This window comes from Mixophyes fleayi, chromosome 3, assembly GCF_038048845.1.
Source record: "Mixophyes fleayi isolate aMixFle1 chromosome 3, aMixFle1.hap1, whole genome shotgun sequence".
Lineage (NCBI taxonomy): Eukaryota > Metazoa > Chordata > Amphibia > Anura > Limnodynastidae > Mixophyes > Mixophyes fleayi.
In genome coordinates, this window is record NC_134404.1 from 305,338,557 (window position 1) to 305,361,722 (window position 23,166).

The 23,166-nt window shown below is 38.1% G+C and overlaps 1 protein-coding gene across 2 annotated transcripts in view; it reads left to right on the forward strand.

Moving 5' to 3' along the window:
- APLF (aprataxin and PNKP like factor) overlaps positions 1 to 23,166 on the forward strand; it is a 178,552-nt gene that overhangs the window by 85,826 nt on the left and 69,560 nt on the right. For both annotated transcript variants that reach the window (XM_075203933.1, XM_075203934.1), the window contains one exon: positions 3,158 to 3,287. In XM_075203933.1, the coding sequence (XP_075060034.1) occupies positions 3,158 to 3,287 (130 nt within the window). The remainder of the gene's footprint in view (positions 1 to 3,157; positions 3,288 to 23,166) is intronic.

Sequence of the window (23,166 nt, forward strand, 5' to 3'; positions counted from 1 at the left end):
AGAGCCGTAACTAGGGTGGTGCGGGCGGTGCCGTCGCCCAGGGCGCAAGCCCGAGTGGGCGCAGCAGCCGCCCGCTACCTTCCCCTCTGTGGCACATAGTAAAAAAAAAATAAAAAAAAAGTCGGGGGGGGGGGGGTGGCTGGTCCATGAAAGAACTATGAAAAAAACACCATCTCCTGTCACTGCAGCATCACTGATGATGTCACATGCTGTCAGCGCAGAAGAGCCAGCACTGCGGGGAGCTGAGAACAGACCTTAAGTAAGTGAGGGGGAGGAGGATCGGTCAGCTCCGTTAGTTGTTCTCTCCCTGAGCACTCCTCTGTCAAATTACATGCTGTGTGTTAGCAGCTCTCTGCTTCCAGGACTGCCCCTCCCAGCATCCCCAGCTCCTACTGACAACCCTGCGTTCCACCAACACTCTCACCTCTGCTCCTGATAACTATGACTCCAGTGCCCCTCCCAACTCTCGGTGCACTGTCCCATACAGAACCCCCATCATTGACCTTTCCTTGCCCTGCATATCAGTTCCCTCTGTTTCTATCCAGATATGTTTCCCTCCCTTCTGATTCCTGACACCTGTCAATTCTGACTCCTGGCTGGACCCCCGAAATACAACTGTAACCTCTGCACCCTCTCCATCACTACTGCAGGTATCCCTCGTCTTCCTTATATCTTATATAGACCACCCCCTAATTCCATGTAGCTGATACCTGCCCCCTTTCCCTCCACCATAAACACACAATATTTCACACACTGACCTGCAGTAAGGGGAGCCCTAACCTCTTCCCTGTCTCACAGCCACCAAATCCCAAGCAGGTGGGTGAATATCTCTTCTGTATAATTTTTATGCTGTCATCAGGATATGATGTTATAGGAATGCTCTCTGTATAGTATGGCGGTCATAGGAATGCTCTCTGTATTGTATGAAGGTCACAGGAATGCTCTCTGTATGGTATGGAGGTCACAGGAATGCTCTCTGTATAGTATGAAGGTCACAGGAATGCTCTCTGTATAGTATGGCGGTCATAGGAATGCTCTCTGTTTTGTATGGCGGTCATAGGAATGCTCTCTGTATAGTATGGCGGACACTAGGAGGCTCTTTATATTGTATGTGTGTGTGTATATGTATATATATATATATATATATATATATATATATATATATATATATATATATATATATATATATATATATATATATATATATATATATATAGTGTGATGGTGATAAGGGGGCACAGTGTGATAAAGATGGCTCCATGGCACGGTGTGATAAAGGAGAGACAGTGACGGAGGGCACAGTGTGATGAAGGGGCAGTGTGATACAGATGGTACCGTTACAGTTATGACGGAGGGCACAGTGTGATGAAGGGGCAGTGTGATACAGATGGTACCGTTACAGTTAGGTTTTAATTTGCTTCAGTGAGTTTTATTTGAAAAACCAATTCATTTTTTATACAGCTAGCATGTGACAGCTGCGTTTAAAGTACTTTGATTCTATGGAGGCTTATTACATAAAGATCCTTATAAAGCCAGACCGTGAAGAATGGGGAGGGAGGGGGTTTCAGTGCGGTCTAGAACTTGTAAAGCGTTAGCCACGCCCCCACAGTAGGTTGGCCACGCCCACTCGACTATTGACACTCCCACTTAGATGGGGGCGCCGGTGCCCTGTCTCGCCCAGGGCACTAAAATGTCTAGTTACGGCACTGGTCGGACAGAGTACTTCGACTTGTAGACATGATTCCTGATAGAGCTCATCTTCTGGCCCTCTCCAGAGCCCACAAACCTGAGGCACTGGTAACACTATGGGGTATATTTACTAGATTGCGGGTTTGAAAAAGTGGAGATGTTGCAACCAATCAGATTCTACTTATAATTTATTTTGTACAATCTGACTGGTTGCTATAAGCCACATTTTAAATTTTGCCAAACCCGCAGTTTATTAAATATACCCCTATGTATTGAGTGGTAGTAATGATGAAATAATAAGATGCACGGAAAGGAAAATTCCCCACCATAAACGGGTTTCTCTGTAGCACTGCTGTCTTGGTATTGGGGGATGGCACAAATGTCAATGGAATTAAAATTACTAAGACATATGGAGCAAGCTAAAATGCTCATTTCTACTTGCTTTTTTTGCATCACTGCATATAGTTAAATTATTGCAAAATCTATATATATATATAAAAGGCTGGTCCTCACCTTTATAAATTCACGCACAAAACACACAAACAAACGTGGTAAAATGTTTGCAAATGACTCTCTTGTGTACTTGACTATTCCTACTGACTAGGTTTTCCTCATTTCTTCGGCTTATTTTGTTTGGTTTATTTTGTTTTTTTGTGTGGCAGTTACCATTTATAACAAGCTATTCCAAATTGACTCGATTTTCTATCCATTTGTTTTATTTGTACTTGCTGTTAAATTAAGGAATATTCTAATTAATTTAAGCAACAAAAAGTGTAACTACGATGCCACCTAAAAGGCAAATGTCTGCTGCTGTGGGAGTAACTGCACAGCAAGAAGCAGCAAAAAAACGAAGGGCAGAGTGGGATAAAGCCCGACAACAAATATGACCAAAGAGAACACAAATATGGTAGTCATAGCCATGCAAATCGGACTCCACAGCAAATTGCCCGTCACAGAGTAAACAATCGAAGAGCGAACAGGACAGAGGTAATATCACGTCAGCGCCTACAAGGTCACCGGACAAGGTGCCACCCCGTTTTAGATGTTGGAAACTTTGTTGAAACAAATATTAATGCTTATAACTGTGGACAGATGAACAGTGTTTGGGAATTTTGTCACACTAAACATTTTGCGGCTGGGCAGCCATCTGACAAACTATTCAATCGATGCTGCCACAAGAGTAAGTCAAATTGGTCTGCCCCGTTAAAGTTTTTTTGGTTTTTTTTTTTTTTTTTTTTGGAGCCGGTAGTTGATTCCATATTCTTGGGATAAATGTGTGCGCAATTTACTTTTATTTTTTTTTTACGTTATTTTGACGGCCTTTTAACCAGTGCCATCATAAATATGAAGATGTCTGCTGCACAAGGAATTGGGGTTTGTGTGCATTTTGTTCTTTATTTTATAAAGCTCTATACATATGGTAACACATATATGAAATGTTTTACACCACTACATTTGATTATTTCAGACTTCTGCTATCTGCTGTAAAGATGATGTAGAACAATCGGGACCTGTACCAAGGAAACGTGTGCTTCCAAGCTGGATGTTGCTGGGGGATCTCCCAACTCAGAGTCTTCCATCCCCTGTTATTAAAGCAGGTTGGTGTGTATTTTTTCTATAGGCAGCAGAGAAAAGACACTGATCTTGCTAATCTTTACTTCTGTGAATGAAAGCAGTTCATCTGCATTTATCACGCCAATGCTTTTCTAGGTATTTACAACATACTGGGTTCTCTGAATTATTTATATATGCAGTGCTTGTAAATACACATTAACACACTCTCAATTCAGCCACTTATGATTTGTTTAGTTTACTTTCAAGGAAATATTAAAATTATATTTACATTCGTTCTTGGAATAATAGCCTGCACAATCCATGATCTGTTTTTATGTGTTCATGTTAAAGCTGTATATTGGATTTTTGTAGTGTGTTTTGAATAAAAGCAGCTCATTCACTGAATGTATATCTTTTTAAATAAATTATTTTCCTGGCAAAATTAATTCTATATGGTAAACATAATGTCACTGAACAGCTGCAGGTAGCATTAACAACTAATTTTGCCGATTAGTTTTCCAAATCCAGCAAAAATACGGTCTGAATCTATGAAAGAGCTACTCTGTCACATGGTGACTGTATGCATATCTGGAGCTCCAATTGATATATTACGCGGATGGATATTTTGCAGTACTTCAATAAGAACAGTTAATTAATATTATAAGCAGTGTAATGCCGGCAGCAATCTGGTATCAATCTGTTTAACATTGACCTATAAATCTCTAAGACCATATAGAATTGCTTTAACTACTCTTTGGTATAGATTATATTCAACATATTTATTACCTTGTGATAATGTTTTTTAAGAATTAGTGGTTTTATATATACTTTAAAAATATCAATAAGAAGATTTTGAGCACTACAACAATGCAAGCCCATAATTATTATTTATATTTCTGTAAATATTATGTATATGTGTTTGTGTGTATATATATATATATATATATATATATATATATATATATATATATATATATATATATATATATATATATATATATTTTATTTTTTTTATATATATATATATATATATATATATATATATATATATATTGCACTCTTTGGGAAGCTCTTTCCCAAACGCACATAATTTCCCTGTGGTTTTAAAGCACATAAGATAGAATTCTGGGACATATAAATCTGTCTTTAACAACTCTCCCAGTGCAATTATGTGGTTGATAAATTTTTTTTTTAATATATTAGCACTGTATTGCTTTTGTTTTGTATCAATTTGACTGTCTATTTATTAACATATATTTATATAGCGCCAGCATACTTCTCAGCACTGTATTGATCTATCGATTGCAATATGCTGTCTTTGTATACCATAGTACATAGAGTACACATATACCAGTGTATATGCTGTAGTGTTTTCTCTTTGAATGTTAGGACAGTGTCAGGGTATCTAAAGCGGCCTCTGACACATGTCTAGTGCCAGAGTATTGGTTCACTCCTGCTCCGGCGTTTCCTGAACTTCTGATCCACTGTGTTCTTCAGTTCTGACTCGACTTCCTGTGACTACTCTCCTGTGTTTCATTTTGGTACCTTGCTGCCTGACTGGTTTGACTATTTGGCTTGACCTGACTTCTCTGTGGATCCTCCCTGTGTACTGCACTGCTCGGTTGGCTCTGACCTGGATTGCCTGACTACACCTGTCTACTACTGTCGCTACACCGGTGACTGTTTTGGAGAATCGCGACTTGCGTATCCTCTGCAGCTAAGCCCAAACCCCCTTGAGGGGGTTCCTAGTGAATACCAGGGGTACATTAGACTCCGCGCCTCCCTGTTCAGTTGCGCCAATACCGGTTAGCGGCCATCTCTGCAATTCCGTGACCGACAACATGCTTGTCAAATGTGTTCTTCAAGAGACGTTTTCTCCCAGGTTTGACCAGACCATATATCTATGGTGTACACGTTTGTGACTTTTGCAACTTCCAATTTTCTGTAAATGTAATAATGTGAGTGTGCCATGTTGCAATATAAGGCCTTGTACCCACAGGCGATATTCTTAAGTGAATTCTCATAGTCTATGAAATGCGCTATGACGCCAATAGTTCAAAATAATACAATCATATGGGCATGTATGTACATGCTCTTTTGTCATTTGCTTTGTGTAAATTTCAATATTGCATGCGGCATTCAGAAGAATTCAAGCATGATAAAAATACAATGGTTGTCTTTGGTTTAGCGCCTGCCAGAACGTTCAGCAAGCATTTGTCATTAGGGATACTAATCGACTTCTCTATGGTTACAAGAATGTGAAACTGGAATTTTCTGTGTCAATAAATTAATATTCAGTCAGTGTTTTTAACCTCTGAGCTTCAATTTTCTCATATTAGTTCATTATGTGTTTATGGTTGCATTGTGAAAGGATATTAAATAATATAATATGGTTATTACAACACAGGACATGTGCATGGTTTGGTGTGTTCACAATCAGGTATGTATGTAGGTTGCATTATTCATTTTAATTCTGTTAACTCGTGTATATTTTAGCAGTGAACATATGGGAACTCATTATGCGCCGGTATGCTTTTGTAATGCATTTAGTATCCATTTTTACATCAGATTAGCTCAGGTATAAAAACATGATTTTGAATGTGTCGTGCATACAATATTGTACAGTGCTTTTATATCAAATCTAAGGCAACCAGAAATATAACACAGATTCCTGTCCGATGTCATGTTTTTCACTAAAATGCTTTTTTCATTAAAGCACATTTTCATCTGTCACCAGAGATGGGTTAATAATATACCTATGTTCTAATAGTACTTCTGAACGTTACATTCGGTGATCTGGAATCCTTTGTTCATGACCAGTAGCCTCACTGAGTTCAATGGACAAACTATACATGTTTCTAACTTATTAATAGAGAAGCTAATTCACTGCGGAAAGAGAAAGCATTATACAGACCCCGCAATTAAATGTACTGTGCATGTCTGCTTTTTCTTATGTATGGCTATGGAGGATTAAATAAAGAGCCAAAGGTTAGAAATTGACTGATTTTGATTGGTTGTCTCAAGTCAGGGGTGGGGAACATCCTGCCGGCGGGCCGTATAAGGTCCGTGACATCAGTTGTTCTGGCCCTCTGCCATTCACCGCCCCAAAAGAAATGAAAATAAATAAATAAAAAAGCAACAAATATGTGACAGCGCGGACCGGTGCACTCCTCCCCGCACACACAGAATGTCAGGCTTGACGTCATCATGCCCGACAGTTGCAGGGCGAATCGCCCAGGGAGCAGTCACAAAAAAGAGAAGAAGACAGAAGAGAAGAAAGAAGGCAATAGAAAGGTAAGTGAAGGAGAGAAAAAGCTGGATGAAGTTGATTATTTTTAAGTTGCTAATTTCGTAATGCCCCCGAATGATGTTATAAATATCCAAATGGCCCTTGGCAGAAAGTTTCCCCACCCCTGTCTTAAGCCAACAAGAGATTGGGTACAATGTGACTAGTGTGTTTGTGGGGAGAGCTTGACTTCCTGTTCTATAAAATTGAGCCAGCTTGTGCTGCTACACAGAATAAATAGTGGCAAATTGCATCAAGAAATCGAAATAATCCAATGCTAGATTGGTATATTAATGTAAAAGAAATAGTTTCACAATTAAGAGCACAGCAGGAGGTATGAGACACTGTAAAGACCCCTTTTATTAGTGTTTAATTGTAACATGCTTTATATATCGGACAAAAAAGTATTTTGCTTCTCACATTAACTTACAACTACAGGGCAAGCCTAATACTGCATTACCACCTAGGAAACATTTTCCAAATGGTTTCACTATTTTCTTAGTCAAAAGCTCAGGGGGCTGACCCCTGCTGTTATTTTCTCATTTCTTTTCACTGCCATGCCCGAAAACCAAGCAGGTGGCATGTGATTTGTCCTCCAATTAACACACCAATTTGCCGGAACCTGACAAGTTGTATAACAAAATATATTATAGCCAAAATTACGGGGAAAAAACTACTCTAGGGACCACTGCAAAACATTTTGTAACTAATGTTCCAGTTACATAACTTTAACTGTAACCTCAGAGAGCCTTTCCAAATGCCAGATGTCCATAACATTATAATAAAAGTACAGTTATCACAAAATTGAAAATTAAAATGGTGATATTTTACTTGTACTACAGAGAAGCATTCATGTAAATGTATAGGAGCAAATTGGAAAGAATTTGCTTTGTCAAACTTTTTTGTTCCACTTTCTTCCTTTGCCCCATTTTTCCTTGCTTGGGTGGCTGTTAGAAGGTTGATATTTCCAAGTAAATGATGATCTACAGGGTGATTCAAAAGTCGCAGTACACCCTTTTATTTCAAAAACTCTACAGGAATTGGGCCGATTGGCCGATTTCAAGATGGCGCCCATGTTTGGTACATACCGTAAAAGATAGACCACGTCACCCATACCTTACTGGAGTATTCAGGTTTCCCAATTTCCTGTAGAGTTTTTGAAATAAAAGGGTGTACTGCAACTTTTGAATCACCCTGTATAATGATTTGCTGGTCTTTTATCATGATTCCAATTTCTGTAGCCAGACAATAATATTTTTTTTTTTTTTTTTACAATTAGTAGGTTCCTTGTAATATTAGGTTATTCTTACAGCTTCGGATGTAGATGGGAGTCTCAGCTTGTAGAAAGCTTCCAGTAACGTGGGTGTAAATGAGTAATAAAAACAATAGACATAACAGTTTATTTTTAATTCATTTATAACTTCTCACAATAAATTAATTAGAAGGTCTTTTCATAAAAATATCTCAGAAAATTGTTCTTCACAGTTGCCTGTGAACGTCCATAGAAAGACTAGTTGTTTAATGCAAATGATAAAAGATATGAACATTTTGGAGATATCAATCAGAAAATGAGGAGAGTATAAGAAGCATAGCATATTTGTGCACTCTATACTTTTATTTTTGTAGATTGTGTAGTGGAGTAAGCATTGAATCCATATTAGTGTGTTTATATCTATATCTTAATTGAACAGACTAAGGAAAAAAAGATAGTGAATGTGACATATGCTGAGGTTTGGGCACCCTGCCAATCGGCCTCCTTGGCAGAAATCTCACTGTGTAATCGTTTCTTGTAGACAACAATGTTCCTTACTCTTCCTTGAAAATACTTCTAGCTCTGAAACATTCCTTGGTCGTCTTGTATGCATTGCATGTTTGATATCTGTCTATCTGCTGTTTGGTGGCTGTGATGGCCATTCCAAAGCCTTGATCTTTTAATCCTATAATTCATGGTTGAATTTGAGTTATGTTGCTGGAATATCTAAGCTCTTTTCAGCTTCAATGATACTGACATATATACACAGGTATGGGACATTTAATCTGGACATTCCTTATGCAGAAAATAAACATGATTTTATGTATGATGCTCTAAATTATGTATTCCTCTAGCAGAAGATTCATATGCAGCAAACAGTTGTAAAGTAAAATAAATGTTAAATAGGATATCGCTGTCATTGTTGGATTTATTTTATTACTTTTCCAGATTTATTTTAAGCATACAGAACATTTTTTGCTTCTTACTAAATGGATACCTTTGGATAATTCTTTACGATGGCAGCTACAGCTATCCAGGCATGTGGATATTATTTACCGTTTTGAATGTGATTTATTTTCAATACTGTAGTTTATCCTTAAGAGTATTATATTGTTGCAGAATCGTTTCTTAATGGAGAGAAGTGTATCCATGCAATGCTGAGTGTGTGCTTTCCATAGCTTTACAGAATTTGTCATGGCAAGATCAATGCAAAAAGCAGGACTAGGCAGTAGTCCCAAATTTAAATTTCCTTCAGAATGTAACTTTAGTGCAGTGTTGATATGTGTTGAAAGAGTTTGGTGTTTTTCTTTAATTTGCTTAACCCAAGAGCACTTATTTAATTGTACATATGCTTGTTCATAACAGGAGCAAGTGCAGGATTTCATACGGTTGGATTCCATATCTTAAATGCATAGTACGTTAAATAGGGAACTGTATGTTTCAAAGTTGGTCATAAAAGATACTGCAGCTATTTTTTTTTTTTTTTTAACTGGACATCCACTGCATTGATCTGACCTACATCCTCCAAATATGTTTATGCATAATAATGTTTATAAGGCAGGAAGAAAGAACAGCATCTCAGATACTTCCTTTATCAGGATTTGCAGTACCCTAATTCCAGTGTAAAATAAACACAAGGGAATAGCTTGTCCAAGAATGTGCTATTTATAGGAAAAATTAGAGAAGAATAAAGGATGTGTACAAGTGCATGGATCTTCTTCTCCATTCCTAACTAGGGTCCATTGTGACTGAACATCCCAGGGCTGCTTTATGAGCTTCCTGCTTCTGGTGTACGTCACTCCTGTGTGATACCTGGGAGAGGTCACCACCAGGCAATACTACAGGCGGGCAGGGGGCAGTGAAGTAGAAGAAGTAAATTGGTACAGTGCTGAAATATTTCAGATATGAAATGAATTGTGGGCACAACTATGAGGCATGAGAAGAATTGTGGGCACAATTATGAGGCATTAAAAAAAATTATTTTAAAAGTACTTTTTTTTTTTTTATTTGCTTGTGGGTGTTGCTCGTTCGCGCACCCGTGCATGCAGGGGGGATCGGTAGTGACTAAATCCCCTTCAGCTCAGGTACCTTCAGACGCCAGGTCATGTGACTGCAGCGGTCACATGGTACTCAGTGCAGACGGGCTGCTGGATATTCGTCCTGTGTGCTGTGCAGTGGAGAATAAGGTAAGAAGAAGGTGTGCTGGAGAAGGGGGCATATGTGGCTAAAGGTGCTGGGCAGAGAGGGGGCACGTGTGAGATATATATATTTGTATATGTATATATATGTATATATTCTTCTGCCATTGAAACTATCAATGTCATGGGACCTAACCATTGCTTCAAAAGAATTCGATGGAAAAAAGTATTCATATGGCTTGCACATGGGAAAAAAGCCCTGTTTGCACATGCGCAATATCCCAGCATTGCGGCCGGCTGGCTATGGGACTGGCGGCTGGATCGGGATGAGGCGCAGAGTGGTGACTTACTGGAAGAGGTGGAGCGGGACAGGACAACATCGTCCCCGTCACCAGTGACTGACTGCTATGCTGCACACACAGTGCTCATGCAGGCAGCTGATTGAGTGTGGGATTCTGTAGCTGGCTGTGTTTCCATTGGCTCTATGAGAAAGTGAAAGCCATTCAGAGCTAGCAACGTGAAACTGCTTCGAGGAATCCAAAGGTTTTTACATTATAAAAAAAACAACAAAATACTAGATAACTGTAACTATATATTTATCGTCCGCTGTTAGATATGTTGTCCGAAACATTTGTTGATGTCACTAATGCAACGGAATTCCAGGCCAATGGTGAAATGATCATTCTTTTCAAAGGAAGACACAAAGGCAAACAGTGCTAAAAATCCAAACTCAAGAAGTGGGGCTTCAAAATATGGGTGAGGGCATCTCAAGACGGATATGTCTCAAAATTACCAAAATTCCAACTCCACGATTACAGAATTTGGTGTGATTGGTGATACTGTAATAAGACTGTGTGATGAATTAGAAGATAAAATCACAAGCTGTTTCTGGTTAATCTTTTTACCTCCATACTCATCGTTGTAATTCTGATAGCAAAAGGAATTTTTTTTTGTTGGTACCATTAGACAAAACAGAATTAAAGATTCTGACGCCAAGCTCGTCAACTCCTAAAGCTTTAGCAAAATAGGGTAGAGGATGAGTTTCAGCGGCCACATCAACAGATAACGTGACAATTCTACAGTGAGCAGATCGTAATACTGTTCATATGATTCCTACATATGCAGGAATGGACCCGCAAGACGTAGTCTCCAGATGAGACAGAAAACAAAAGGAGTATGCCCAAGTATCAAGGCAGTTTGCTGTCAACTAATACAATAAGTTTATGGGGGGGTAGATATACGCGAGTTAGGAAGATTGCTCACTACCCATATTCAATTAATTATCAAATGTTTTATCATAGGATTGCCTTCCATTTTCTTAATGTTTCCATAGTAAATACATGGTTCCTTTTCAAAATAGCGAGAAATCAAACGTGATTGAAATTTGCAGCAACAATAATTAAAATGTGGGAAAACACCAAAAAAAGGGGAAGGCCTTCCACATCTAATGTGTAAACACCACCAAAGAAAGCAAAACGTTGGCAGAAGGTTATACCTGAAATAAGATTGGATGAAGTCGAACATTTTCCAAAAAAAGTAATCTTAAAAATCATCCACGATGCCACGACAAAAACTGTTCGCTACATTTGGGGAAAATGCAAAGATTCAATTTGTCCACAATGTATGGACTCATTTTATACTTGGCAACCACCAAAGACCAACGTACACATATTTTTTGGGCTTTTCGACGCTTGTATAAAAAAAAAAAAATTCTTACTGTGAAAGGAATTATCTTTCCAATAAAATGTATATTAAAATTGTTTTATTATATATCTGTAAGAGGTTAAACATAGTTGAACTTTTGAATGTCCTCATTCATAGCCTTTTACTAGTTTACATGTGAAAGTTGTGATGTCCTTGACCATTTGGTAGGAAAACTCTAGTCATGGTGATAAATGCGTGTGCTGATGTTTACAGAATGCATCTACTTGCATTGCAATTGATATTATTTCCCATATAAAACAGTGATACACTTAATGCACTTCAGTCTCAGTAATAAGTAAAAAAATACCTTTTAATAAAAGAAAAACACACCTATCTGTAATAATAGTAACATGCATTTTAGACAAGTGCTACAGGCTATAGCATACAACTCTGACTATAAAGCAAGAAGGAGCTGGGCACCGTGGTTGAAGAGCATCACTGATATAAAGTGAAGGTTGGAGTAAAATATTTGGCAATATTTGAAGTAAAAGAAATTTTGTGTTCAAAAGTATTTCTTTGTGTTCTTGTGATAAAAGCTGTCATATTGAAAACAGATCTAGCAAGAATCAAGAAGACCAAAGCATTCTCTAGCCATAAAAGCTTTGATGCCCTTTAAGCCCGTTGACGTTAGGAGTGCAATCACAAATTCCTGTCTTAAAAAAATGAATGAAATGTTAAATTGTCTTATGTCAAAGTGTGTGACATCTCCTCCTTCAACTAGTTTTCTTTTTATGTTTCATTTAACCCTAGCACCCTGACTGAAAACATTGATATGTTCAATTGCAGTTAGACCCAAGCTTTCACTCATGCATTTTACAGTGTTCTTTTCTCCACATAGATTTAATAACCACCAACATATTTATAAATGCCGGCAACACTGAGCAAAACGGAGCCAATAGTTTGCTATCTGGAGTTTTTCTTGACTTGCTTAACCTTGACCCACAATCTTTATTTGGATTGCCACCCAGAGAGAACCAGGATCCAACCGGTTTTTATTGCTTAATGGTTGTGAAACAACTTTTAATTGTTAGTTCTGCAACATTACTCCTGATTTCAAAACAATAGGTCACTTCTCCCAATGAACATCTTAAATGTTGAATCCTCTGTCTCTTTCGAATACTTATTTATGCATAAATGTAATTTTCTTTTTAAAAAAAAAAATAAAGCTCTTAAGGTAGATTATCAAGACTTATTTTAGTTTCTCTCTTTCCAGTATTGCACAAAATGAACATCCAATACAAAAGTGGAAGTTGCTCAATAAATTTATAGGTTCCTAGCAGCACGTTGCACGTGCTGGTTCAGTGGTTAGCACTTCTGCCTCACAGCGCTGGGGTCATGAGTTCAATTCCCGACCATGTGTTTGCGTGGGTTTCCTCGGGGTGCTCTGTTTTCCTCCCACACTCCAAAAACATACTAGTAGGACCATTGGCTGCTATCAAAATTGACCCTAGTCTGTCTGTCTCTCTGTCTCTCTGTCTGTCTGTCTGTCTCTCTGTCTGTCTGTCTGTCTCTCTGTCTCTCTGTCTCTCTGTCGGTCTGTCGGTCTGTCGGTCTGTCGGTCTGTCGGTCTGTCTGTCTGTCTGTCTGTCGGAATTTAGCCTGTAAACCCCAATGGGGCAGTAACTGATGTGAGTGAGTTCTCTGTACAGCGCTGCAGAATCAGTGGCGCTATATAAATAAATGATGATGATGATAGCAGGTGCTTAAAAGGGTGGGGTTATCCTGAAAGGAACAAATACAGAGAAATCCCCCAGCACACTGCTATAACCAGCCAAGGAGCTGCCATTTCTACTATGGAAAGTCACCTTCCACTCCACGGCGCTTCTGCAAATAGGGTGGTCGCAACTCTAAACAGTGAGAGTCCCTATATTAGGCCATATATGTGTTTTTAAATTGAGAGCTAACTTACCAAGAGGAGGTACCCCAAAAGCCTCCAAATGACAATACAGCACCAGCACTCCCCATCAGCTACTGATACCAACATGTCAAATGAACATTACCAGCTTAAATTTCACATTATATTTGCTTAATTGTGGCAAGTACACAAGAATGATTTAAATATAACTTTAACGTTTTCTTGCTTTCTGTATTGTATTTGGGGATTGTATTTGTCTCCTGTTTAGTCATATTTTTTTTTCTCTCACTTGACCAGACTCCCATTTATGTCATATCACACCACACATTGTTTTATAGGAAGAGTATTTGCATAACTGATTAAAAGTGACATAGTGTCTTTGAGAGATGATGAGAAGATTATGGGAAAATTATGGTACTCTAGGGCAATGTGAAGCAATCATGCCGTTAGTAAGTAGCAACTTTAATAAAACTTAGTGACAAGCCATAGAATAGGAATATGTTAATCTCTAAATACTGTAAAACTTGTGTAGGACAAAAAAATGAAATTTGGGAAATTAAATATAGATTTGTGTCCCAGGGGTCTATTTATGAAAGGGAGATAAGCCCTAAATCATGTGAAAATTGGAGTTTTTGAAGGATTTAACACTTCTCCTTATTTACCAAAGCTAAGAGGCCCCCGGCTGGTGAAGGCTATCGCTGGGGGCCTCTTGTGTTACTTCTCTTGCAAAGCATCGGGACACCTATTTACCATGGGCAGCAGCGGTACTCTGTCCTTTGATTGCTAACGCCAGGGTGGCAGGGTGCCCACAGGAAAAATTGTTGTATTATTAAGATAAAGCATATTTCTGTTTTTTGGTTTTTTTTAAATAAAATCTTGAAGTAAGTTCCAGTTCCAGTGCATGCTCAAGTCCAGGCATGCCGACTCGAGCATGTGCTGAGGACAGGCTTGGCAAGCATTCTATCCATTCTGCCTCTTTTAGTAAAACAATATAAACCTAAAAAACAATATCTTATACCATTATCGTGTTTAGAGATAAAATACATTTATTTTAAAAAAAAAAATTAGGAGAGTTTATGGTACCAAAACTTTCACACATTAGCTATTTGAGCTATTGCAGTTTTCTAGTTTAATTGCCTATCTTCTCTAAAGTCTATTCAAAATGATACTGCCAGACTTATCTACCTCACTCACTGATCTTCCTCTGCTTCATCTCTTTGTAACTACCTTCACTAGCCAAATCTTCTAGGAACATTGCAAACTGTAACACTATCCATCAAAGCTCTTTCCAACACATCCCCACCTTAATCTCTTCTCTTAATTATCTCCAGGTCTCCACTCTGTTCCTCCAGTTACCTCATATTGTTCGTTCCTCTATAAACTCCATCAGATTCACACTTACAAGACTTCTAGAGCAGCACCTCACGTATGAAACTCATTACCACAAAATAAGATTCTTTCCCATCTTACAAATATTTGAAACACTCTTCAAATGCCCAACCCAAGTATGTCTTCTCTTAGCCTCTTTTTATATAAGTTGAAAGCTTTTACAGGCTTTGTTTTGGCCTATATATATGTATTAAGAGATATATATGTATTAAGAGTGTAACAATAGCATTAACAGGCCATGCGGGACGCCACAGCAGAAAGGGCTCTGAACATAGAGACTTGTATTTGGAGGCATATAGTTTTATTCAGCCACCTTTTCAATTTGCCAGCTACTGAAAGTTGCTGCCTGGCACCTTTTACTTGTGTATGACTATGGTAAACATTGTTTACTTCCCAGTAGCATTGTAAGGGCACTTTAACTTCAGAAATATTTTGTGTCTAGTACAGGGGAATATATGGTAAACCTTTATTTAGTTTTATGCTCTTTTTCTTTCCAATGTACACGAACATGCAAATGTTTGGACTCCCTACGAAATGTTTAGGTTTTTGAAATAATGTATACCATTGTTTTGTTCTTTTAATATTATGATACCATTAAGTTGACCTGGAATTATAGCCAATACATTGACAATTTCATAAATTATTATTTTTTTCATGTAACTGTTCTATTCATCAAACTTTACATTTATCAAAGAATCCTCCATTTACAGCAATTCTGTAAATTCTGAAATTTGCACCAATCAATCGCTGACAACAGGGATGGGATGCTTTACAGAATGCATCAGGCACTCCTTCAGCATCCTTTAATTTGCTCTACGTTTCACATATATTGTCCTTTTCTAGCCAAACACCTTAAACGTAGACTTGTCCGTCCATAATACACTTTTGCAATCACCAATTGTCCAACTCTGTGTGTTTTTGTCCATTTTAACCTTTTTTTTTGCCTATTTATTTGCCAGTGTCAGATATGGCTTTTTCTTTGCAACTCTGTCTGTAAGGCCAACCTCCCAGAGTGATCTTTTTACTGCTGCAGATGACACTGGTATTTGTGTGTACTATTTAAGAAAGACACCAACTCAGGACCTGTAAGGTCTCTGATATACTTTGTGATAAAGTACGGCAAACACTGCACTGCTGAATCAAAACGTGCTGTTTATTAGGGAAGTGTCAGGATAGCATAAACAACAGTTCATCCACACAATATCTCTCGCAGCCCTACGTCTGACTAAACAGTGCTTTCCTCACTACTAGCCAGCCACTAACTGGCATTGGTGGCCTCACCCACAAATCCAAACAGGTTTTTAACCTCTACTCTAGCACTACAAACAACACAACAGCAAATCAGTTACACCCATGTGTTACACCTGTGTATATGTGCTAAAAGAGGAGCCCAATGAAAATGTAACTCTGTCTTCAGCCTGCTCCTGCACACTAGCTGGGTTTTTATCTACTTCCCTATAGGAGAGGTGTGGAAAATGTCCTCTTGTGTAGTTGTGCATCTGTGCCTTCCACTTCTTTTCCTATCCTGGTTAGATCCAGGTTGCCCCTTTCTCTTAAGATACCTTTGCATGTAATCTTTAAATCCTTCGCAATCTGACGCATGAAATCCTACATTTCTCGAAACAACAAAAGACTGACATTTTTTTTAAGAATGCTCTTTTGTTTTGTAGTAGTGTTGCTGTAGATGTAGATTTACAGTCATATGCAAATAAAATGTTATTAATCAGTGATTTAAAGCAGTAATAGCCATTTGCAACATTAGTAAAGTTTTAACTATATTTTTACATCAATTTAATGTTACCTTGGTAAAAGAAAGTATCCGTTCTTTCAAAGACCAAGATATTTCCTAGTGATTCCAAACTGTGTGTATGAGCAAATGTAGGGATTTCTTTTTTTAATACCTCTTCTTTATCGCCTCCCAATAATCCAGATTCTCTCATTTAGAGCGGGATGTGGCTTCATGATAATGTGGATGTGATTTGGGTGACTCATGGGAATGGCTTGGACCATGACCATGACACCAGTGAATGGAGACCATACTCCTAATGATGTCATTGCCACTTGCCTGTGCCCCCTGTGTGTTTATTTGTAAGAGAATTATCACCCATGAAACAGGCTACTGTCAAGCAGCCTGCACTTTATGCACAGGCACAATTTAACCTTTGGAACTTGGTGTTTAACATACTGTAAGTGACTGCACATTGTAAGCCATGTAGGCATCATATTTCATTTATTTATTATCAAGTGTCTTGAGCATTATGAAAAAATAATTTATCCTAGAGGACTCATACGCATTGGTGTTGAAAAACAATGCCTGTAAAAAGCACAGACAAAAGCTTTTAATTTGTTCTCACTTTTATCAGAGCATTTGAAGCATCCAGTCAAGGCTTCTCTACAGCATAATGTACTATGTACTGAATTAATGTGCTGTCATAGAACTCTGCTATATTGTACCAAGAATTATTAACACTGAAAGTAACAGTGAAATTGATTCAAAGCAAATTCTTGTCAGAAAGTCCATGTACAGGTCCATTTGGTTACATTATATTTTGGATTTCAACATTAAAGTGCCTTTAACAGAGTCTGATAAAGTGCATTGAGCACGTACTATTAACGCCCGAGTGCACGAGTCCTAAGATAATTGAGGGTCCAGTCCTACAATCCAGAAACCAAACCAGAGTTGTGTACAGTCTCCTGGCCCAGCTCCAGCACTGAGACTGTAAGTCCCATATTTCGAACAGAGTTTACCAACAGCCAATGGTCACCCATCTAACAAAAGCTTACACATTGGAATTTTACCTCTTGCAGGGTATTTGCTACTTGCAGCTCTAAAGTTGGTTTGTTGAGCTGTTCCAGGATAAGTAAAGACATGTTGTTGGAATTACTGTCATATTATATTTTTCCAAAAGACTGCAGATACCTTAATATGGACTCCCTGAAGTCTTTGAATTTACATCATAAAAATATAGTAAGATGCACAGCCAGAAGAAATCAATTAAACCAGTACTTTATTTAGCAGAGGTTATGAACTGTACACTGGGAGACCTTTGTGTTTGGTCCATATCCCTAGAGATCCCCTCCATAGTTATTATATAAATCATAAGCTTAGTTGACTGAGTCTCTTCAGTGGATTAATACACTTGCAGGTGGCCTATATAGAAAAATTGATGTACACCTTATCTGACTATTGCAGAGTTTGTCAGTGCACATTACAGAGTAATGCTGCCCAATCATATCGCGTACTTTCATCCTACTTTACAAATAGCACTCCTAGGCTGATGCAGAGTAGGATTTGCATATGTTTTTTAGCGCAAAATTTGCACACATAAACTGTGTATGCCTACGTTCATATGCAGATTCATGTATTCTGGCAATGCTCTTAAGATGTAGTTGACAGGACTTGAGCTTTAGGTAGCGTTGGGACATCTATGTGGAGAGAGCAGAAAGACAGTTGGTTACACGAAATAGTACAGAAGGAGAGAGGTCAGGGGAAGAGATATAGATTTTGGTGTCATCAGTATAGAGGTGGTATTCGAGGCCGAATGAGCGAATTATTGCCCCAAGAGAAGAGGTGTATAATGAAAAACTAGGCTATGACGGGATGCACTGATGACAGTATAACAGGAAAACTTGCAGCATAGGGTTCTCATTTCATAATGTCACACAGCCCCTAGCCTTTTCACCTTAAATTGCAGCAACCAGCCTAGCATATGAGTGGTGGTGCTGGGAGCACTTTTTTCTTGTGAGGGTGGGGGGGGGGGGGGGGTAAATGGGGAGAGAGACGCAATGTTTTTTTTTTTATCAAATTTTTTTTTTCCCTGCATCAAAACACCAGTTTCTGTCATCAAGATGATGGTGATGACAGTGTTTTCAACAGCGTGATGATACACTTAATGGCATATTATCAGGCTTTAATCATCCTCTTACATTTAACATACATACTGAGTGACGTGCAGATCAGAATATACATATAGTTGCATGATTTTTGAATGCATTTAAAAAGGAAAGATTTCCATCAAAATTGTTTATACTCTTTAATGGTTGTTTTCCTGTTGGCTGTTGTTAAGTTGATATGATATGCAAAGATGTACTAAATCAGCATTCTTTGGAGCTACACATTCTAAATAACAACAAAGCAACCAAGGTGCCCCCTATTGTCACATCATACTATAAACAACTGCATCATTTCAAATGGTTAGCATTTAATATAAAAGCAAACAAAAACTTGCAGTTTCTGCAAAAATGGGTAATAAATAACAGTCACTTGTGGAACTATCCTTGACGTTCCAAATTAAGACACAAACTGTGGAATATCACACATAAATTTCGTCATTGTATTACAATTGGAGGCGGGTTTGAGCAACACCCAGTGTGGGGGCAGGGATTATTGTGACAGGTGTTTTAAATCATGATCAGACCTGTCCCCACTGGGTTCTATTTGTTATTGTTCATTATATTTGTGTTAATCTCCACCTCCGAAATGGCCCTGTAAGAAGATCCCACCTTTAGTCATTTCATTTAAGATGCGTAAATAATGAGCACATTATTTCGGCCACACAAGTACGGTATGGACATGATGAACTGATGGGGCAACCAGCAACTTGAGTCTAACTTGGAACAAGGGGGTGGGGGGGATTGGGGTTGTAGCCTGCAACAGCAATGAAGCTTATTTGTGCACTCACAGACAAAACAAATGTGTGAGGTATAATGAGGACTGGTGCTGAGGTATAGTTTGCTTGTAAACAAGACTCCTGGTTTGCACTATCAGTAGTATGTAAACAGTGTTAAAAAAGTGCAACTGACTGATAGGTTGTTAAAGACGCATTAGCTGCACAGGGGAGAGAATAATCACTGTCCTGACATGTGAGGGAGGTGGACACTAATAGTCAGCTAGCCATCATTTAGTTTGTTCTAGAAGTGTGTGTGAAAATATTGTTTATTTAGAAACAAACGAGAATGAGTGTTTAGTGATCCTTTAAATCCACATAGCGCACACATGACTAACACTCCCTCTTGTCTTAAATGATAAAGTACAGCTTACTCATGTGAAAGTACAGCTTATTCATCTGTTCACTCTTGGAAACTGGAAGGTTCCCCATCTGCAGATGATTTTGTTGTTCCATTACAAGTTGCTGAGTAACTAGCTCCCTGCTTAGCATATAATCTGTCTGCTTCCATAACTTAACGGATCAATTTATTATTTATTTCATCAGGGCTGTACAACAGTACAGAGACTGCAGATATATAAAGCTTGCAATAATATACAACAAAATCACGCTCACAGTCTATATGGTGTTAGTCAAGCAAATATTTACCATCCTGCCTTGGTGGAGTAGATAATTCCATGGGAATGCCAAAAAAGGGAAAAAAATAGAAAAAATGAGAGAAGAGTAAGAAAAGGAAATGGGGGGGGGGGGGGGGCTGTTGGCGACTTTGTTGTACAATCTTTGAAAGAAAGAGAGTTATCTTATAATGGGGGCACTCTGTATTTCACCATTGCTTATTACTTTTGGTGTGATTAAACCACAGCTAGCAGAAATAAATGATAAAGTTAGAAACAGTGTTTAAAATGTTGTAGTTAAACAACAATAGGGATTCTGCAGTAGTGAGATGTCTGCTTATTCTTTCTGTTTATTATTTTTTGACGATTCATATTATACTAATATACTAGTAGGAATATTCAATAGACAAGCATATATGCTGTGAAAATATACTGTGAATATAATTGATGTCAAATCAGATAGTCATTCGGTGTTTCATAGTATAGTTATTTTGTCCATCTATAGTTTTTTCCATCAGTTCTATTGTGCCTCAAAAAAATATTGTTTTTCATTTAATGTTATAAAGCAATTAAGTTGTATTTGTTTTCTCCTGAATTATACTCATTCTATGTTAGCTGTAGCATATTTAAGAAGAAAGAATAGTTTTTAATCCTTATCGCATTGATAGGGATTGAACTATTTTTCAAATTCATCAAAAAACCTACACAGGAACGGTAGTTCCTGTAAACTGCTGTTCCTGTGAAAAGAAAAATCTTACCACTGCCTCTTCGTATTCTGATCGTGTCTGCCTTCTTCGTGCCTTCTTCGTTCCTCCTTTGAATCCCTGTGCGCCAACCAAAAAGCTCAGGCATGCACGCAGAGCAACCTAGTGTATATTGAGGAGAGGAGAGCAACAGAGTTCTGAGCATGTGACAGGGAGAGATCACATGATCCCTCCACACATGCGCTGTCCAGCTCTGCTTTTCGCAACAGAGCTGACAGCTGAGAAACTTTTCAATTATGAAAATGAACGTCGCGTATATTAGCATGAAAAAAATGTCATCATCAGACAATGATGAATTACGTTAATGAGCACTCCCCATACACTGTTATGAAAACAAATGCAAAGCAGCAGAGAACTATGATATCTGCTGTGATGCACTGATGATGAATGGCATTTTAATGTTTACTCCACTAAAACATGAGTTTTCAGGGATTTAACAGGAGATTAGTGCTTAATAAACAGGCCCCCTAGTAACAACTTTTCTAGTCTGTTACAATTGCAACTATTTTTAATCACTATTCTTGTTTCTAATCACTTTTCTCTATCTTATATGAAAACGGGGAAAGAGTGGAATCTGTGTCAGTTGTATTCAGGGGCTGGGCTGGGGTGCAGGGGGTTATTTGCCCACTTGGGCCTGTCTAATAGTGGGCTACCTTGGGCTGGGTCACTGGGCCACCTGCATTTTTTTCCTTTAAAATAGGCTGCAGAGTCAAGTCTTGCCCCCCGGGCTTTAATTTGCCAGCCTTCCCCTGAGTTCTGTTAGACTGTTTACAGTATTTGTGCTTTCGAGGCGGAGATTTAAATATATTGGTCTGTGTCTATAGGGCTATTTATGACCCTCTGCAATCGAAATATCACAATCCCATCACTTCTCTGCGGGATTGTTTATACATCAGTCTCTTATTCACAAGCTCTTTGAGCTATTATTATTATTGTCAGTCTACTTTACGCTATCTTTCCATCCATGCATACTCTACACATATTTCCATTCATTAACCCTATCCGCTAGAGTCTCCTAAAGAAATATATCTTTATAATCAGTCTACCAGTTTAATATACATTTGCATATATATAATGTTGTCACCAGTAACAGTCTCTTTATACACATAAATATATCTGATGAGAAGGACAAAATTATTGTTTTTTTTCATGCCGACATTCTAACGGTCGTTTCATTAATTAACCTGGGTACCTGTATAGGCATATCAATCGACCCTTCTCTGCTCATTTAAGATGCCTTGTTGGATCTGAACTAAAATGGGTATCTATATTATGAATTTCATTTATATTTTATACCTAGAATGAATATTTCTTAACTACAAGAGAATCTCTAACAGCAGCGTGTTAGATGCTGCTGCCCGCTGACACGCGTTTTACCTTTTGCTTTTTCAAACTTAAATGGCTTTAGCAACATTATGGACTTATTTGAGAAACCTGGTTGCTTAACAAGTTTCACACTGAAACTGTGACTTTCTCAGAGGCTCCGATGACGCTCCCCTTTTGATGTGAAATTAGTTAGACAGCCGGTTGTCATTATACTGCTATTATTTACGTTGCCGCAAAAAAACATGTTTTGTTTTTTTTTTCTTAAATAAAGTCTATCAGCAGACCCAAGCACCAGCGTGAGTGTTGTCATTACGTCTTAGATTTTCGAGGATTGCTGACGACAAAGCAGCCGTTTTAACAGCAGAGACTCATAAGGATTCTGGTCAACATGGAACGTATAAACCACTGTAGCAGCAGAGAAAGAAATGTCTTATTGGAGCTGATGGTTTCCCTTCCACTATGGGTTTATGTTTCAGCCTAAATATGCCAGTGGTCATATGTGAAAGATATGAAGAGGGTAGATAAACAAATTACGTATTAATAATTTTGCCTTTGTCAAAGAGATAAGGAACACAGCATCTTTCAAATGCTGTCATTGGGGACAAGTTTCAACCCTTTGTGGAATGTTTCAGAGATTATAGGTAGTGATGAATTTAATCATTATGAAAGTGTTTTGCTTGCTCTATATCAAACTTGCTTTGGTGGTGTTATAAAGAGTAAATGCTAAATTGTCCAATAGAAACCTTACATCTATAAAGACGTTTATTTATTTACTCACCACCAAATGAAGAAAATATTCTGCAATACATGACAAATTTATACGGGAGTTGAGTTTCTGGAATACATCCTGTGATATAGGCTCCAGTCTACTAAATTGTCTTCTCTAAGTTGTGTATTCTTGCACTGGTAGAAACTGACATTGAGTATT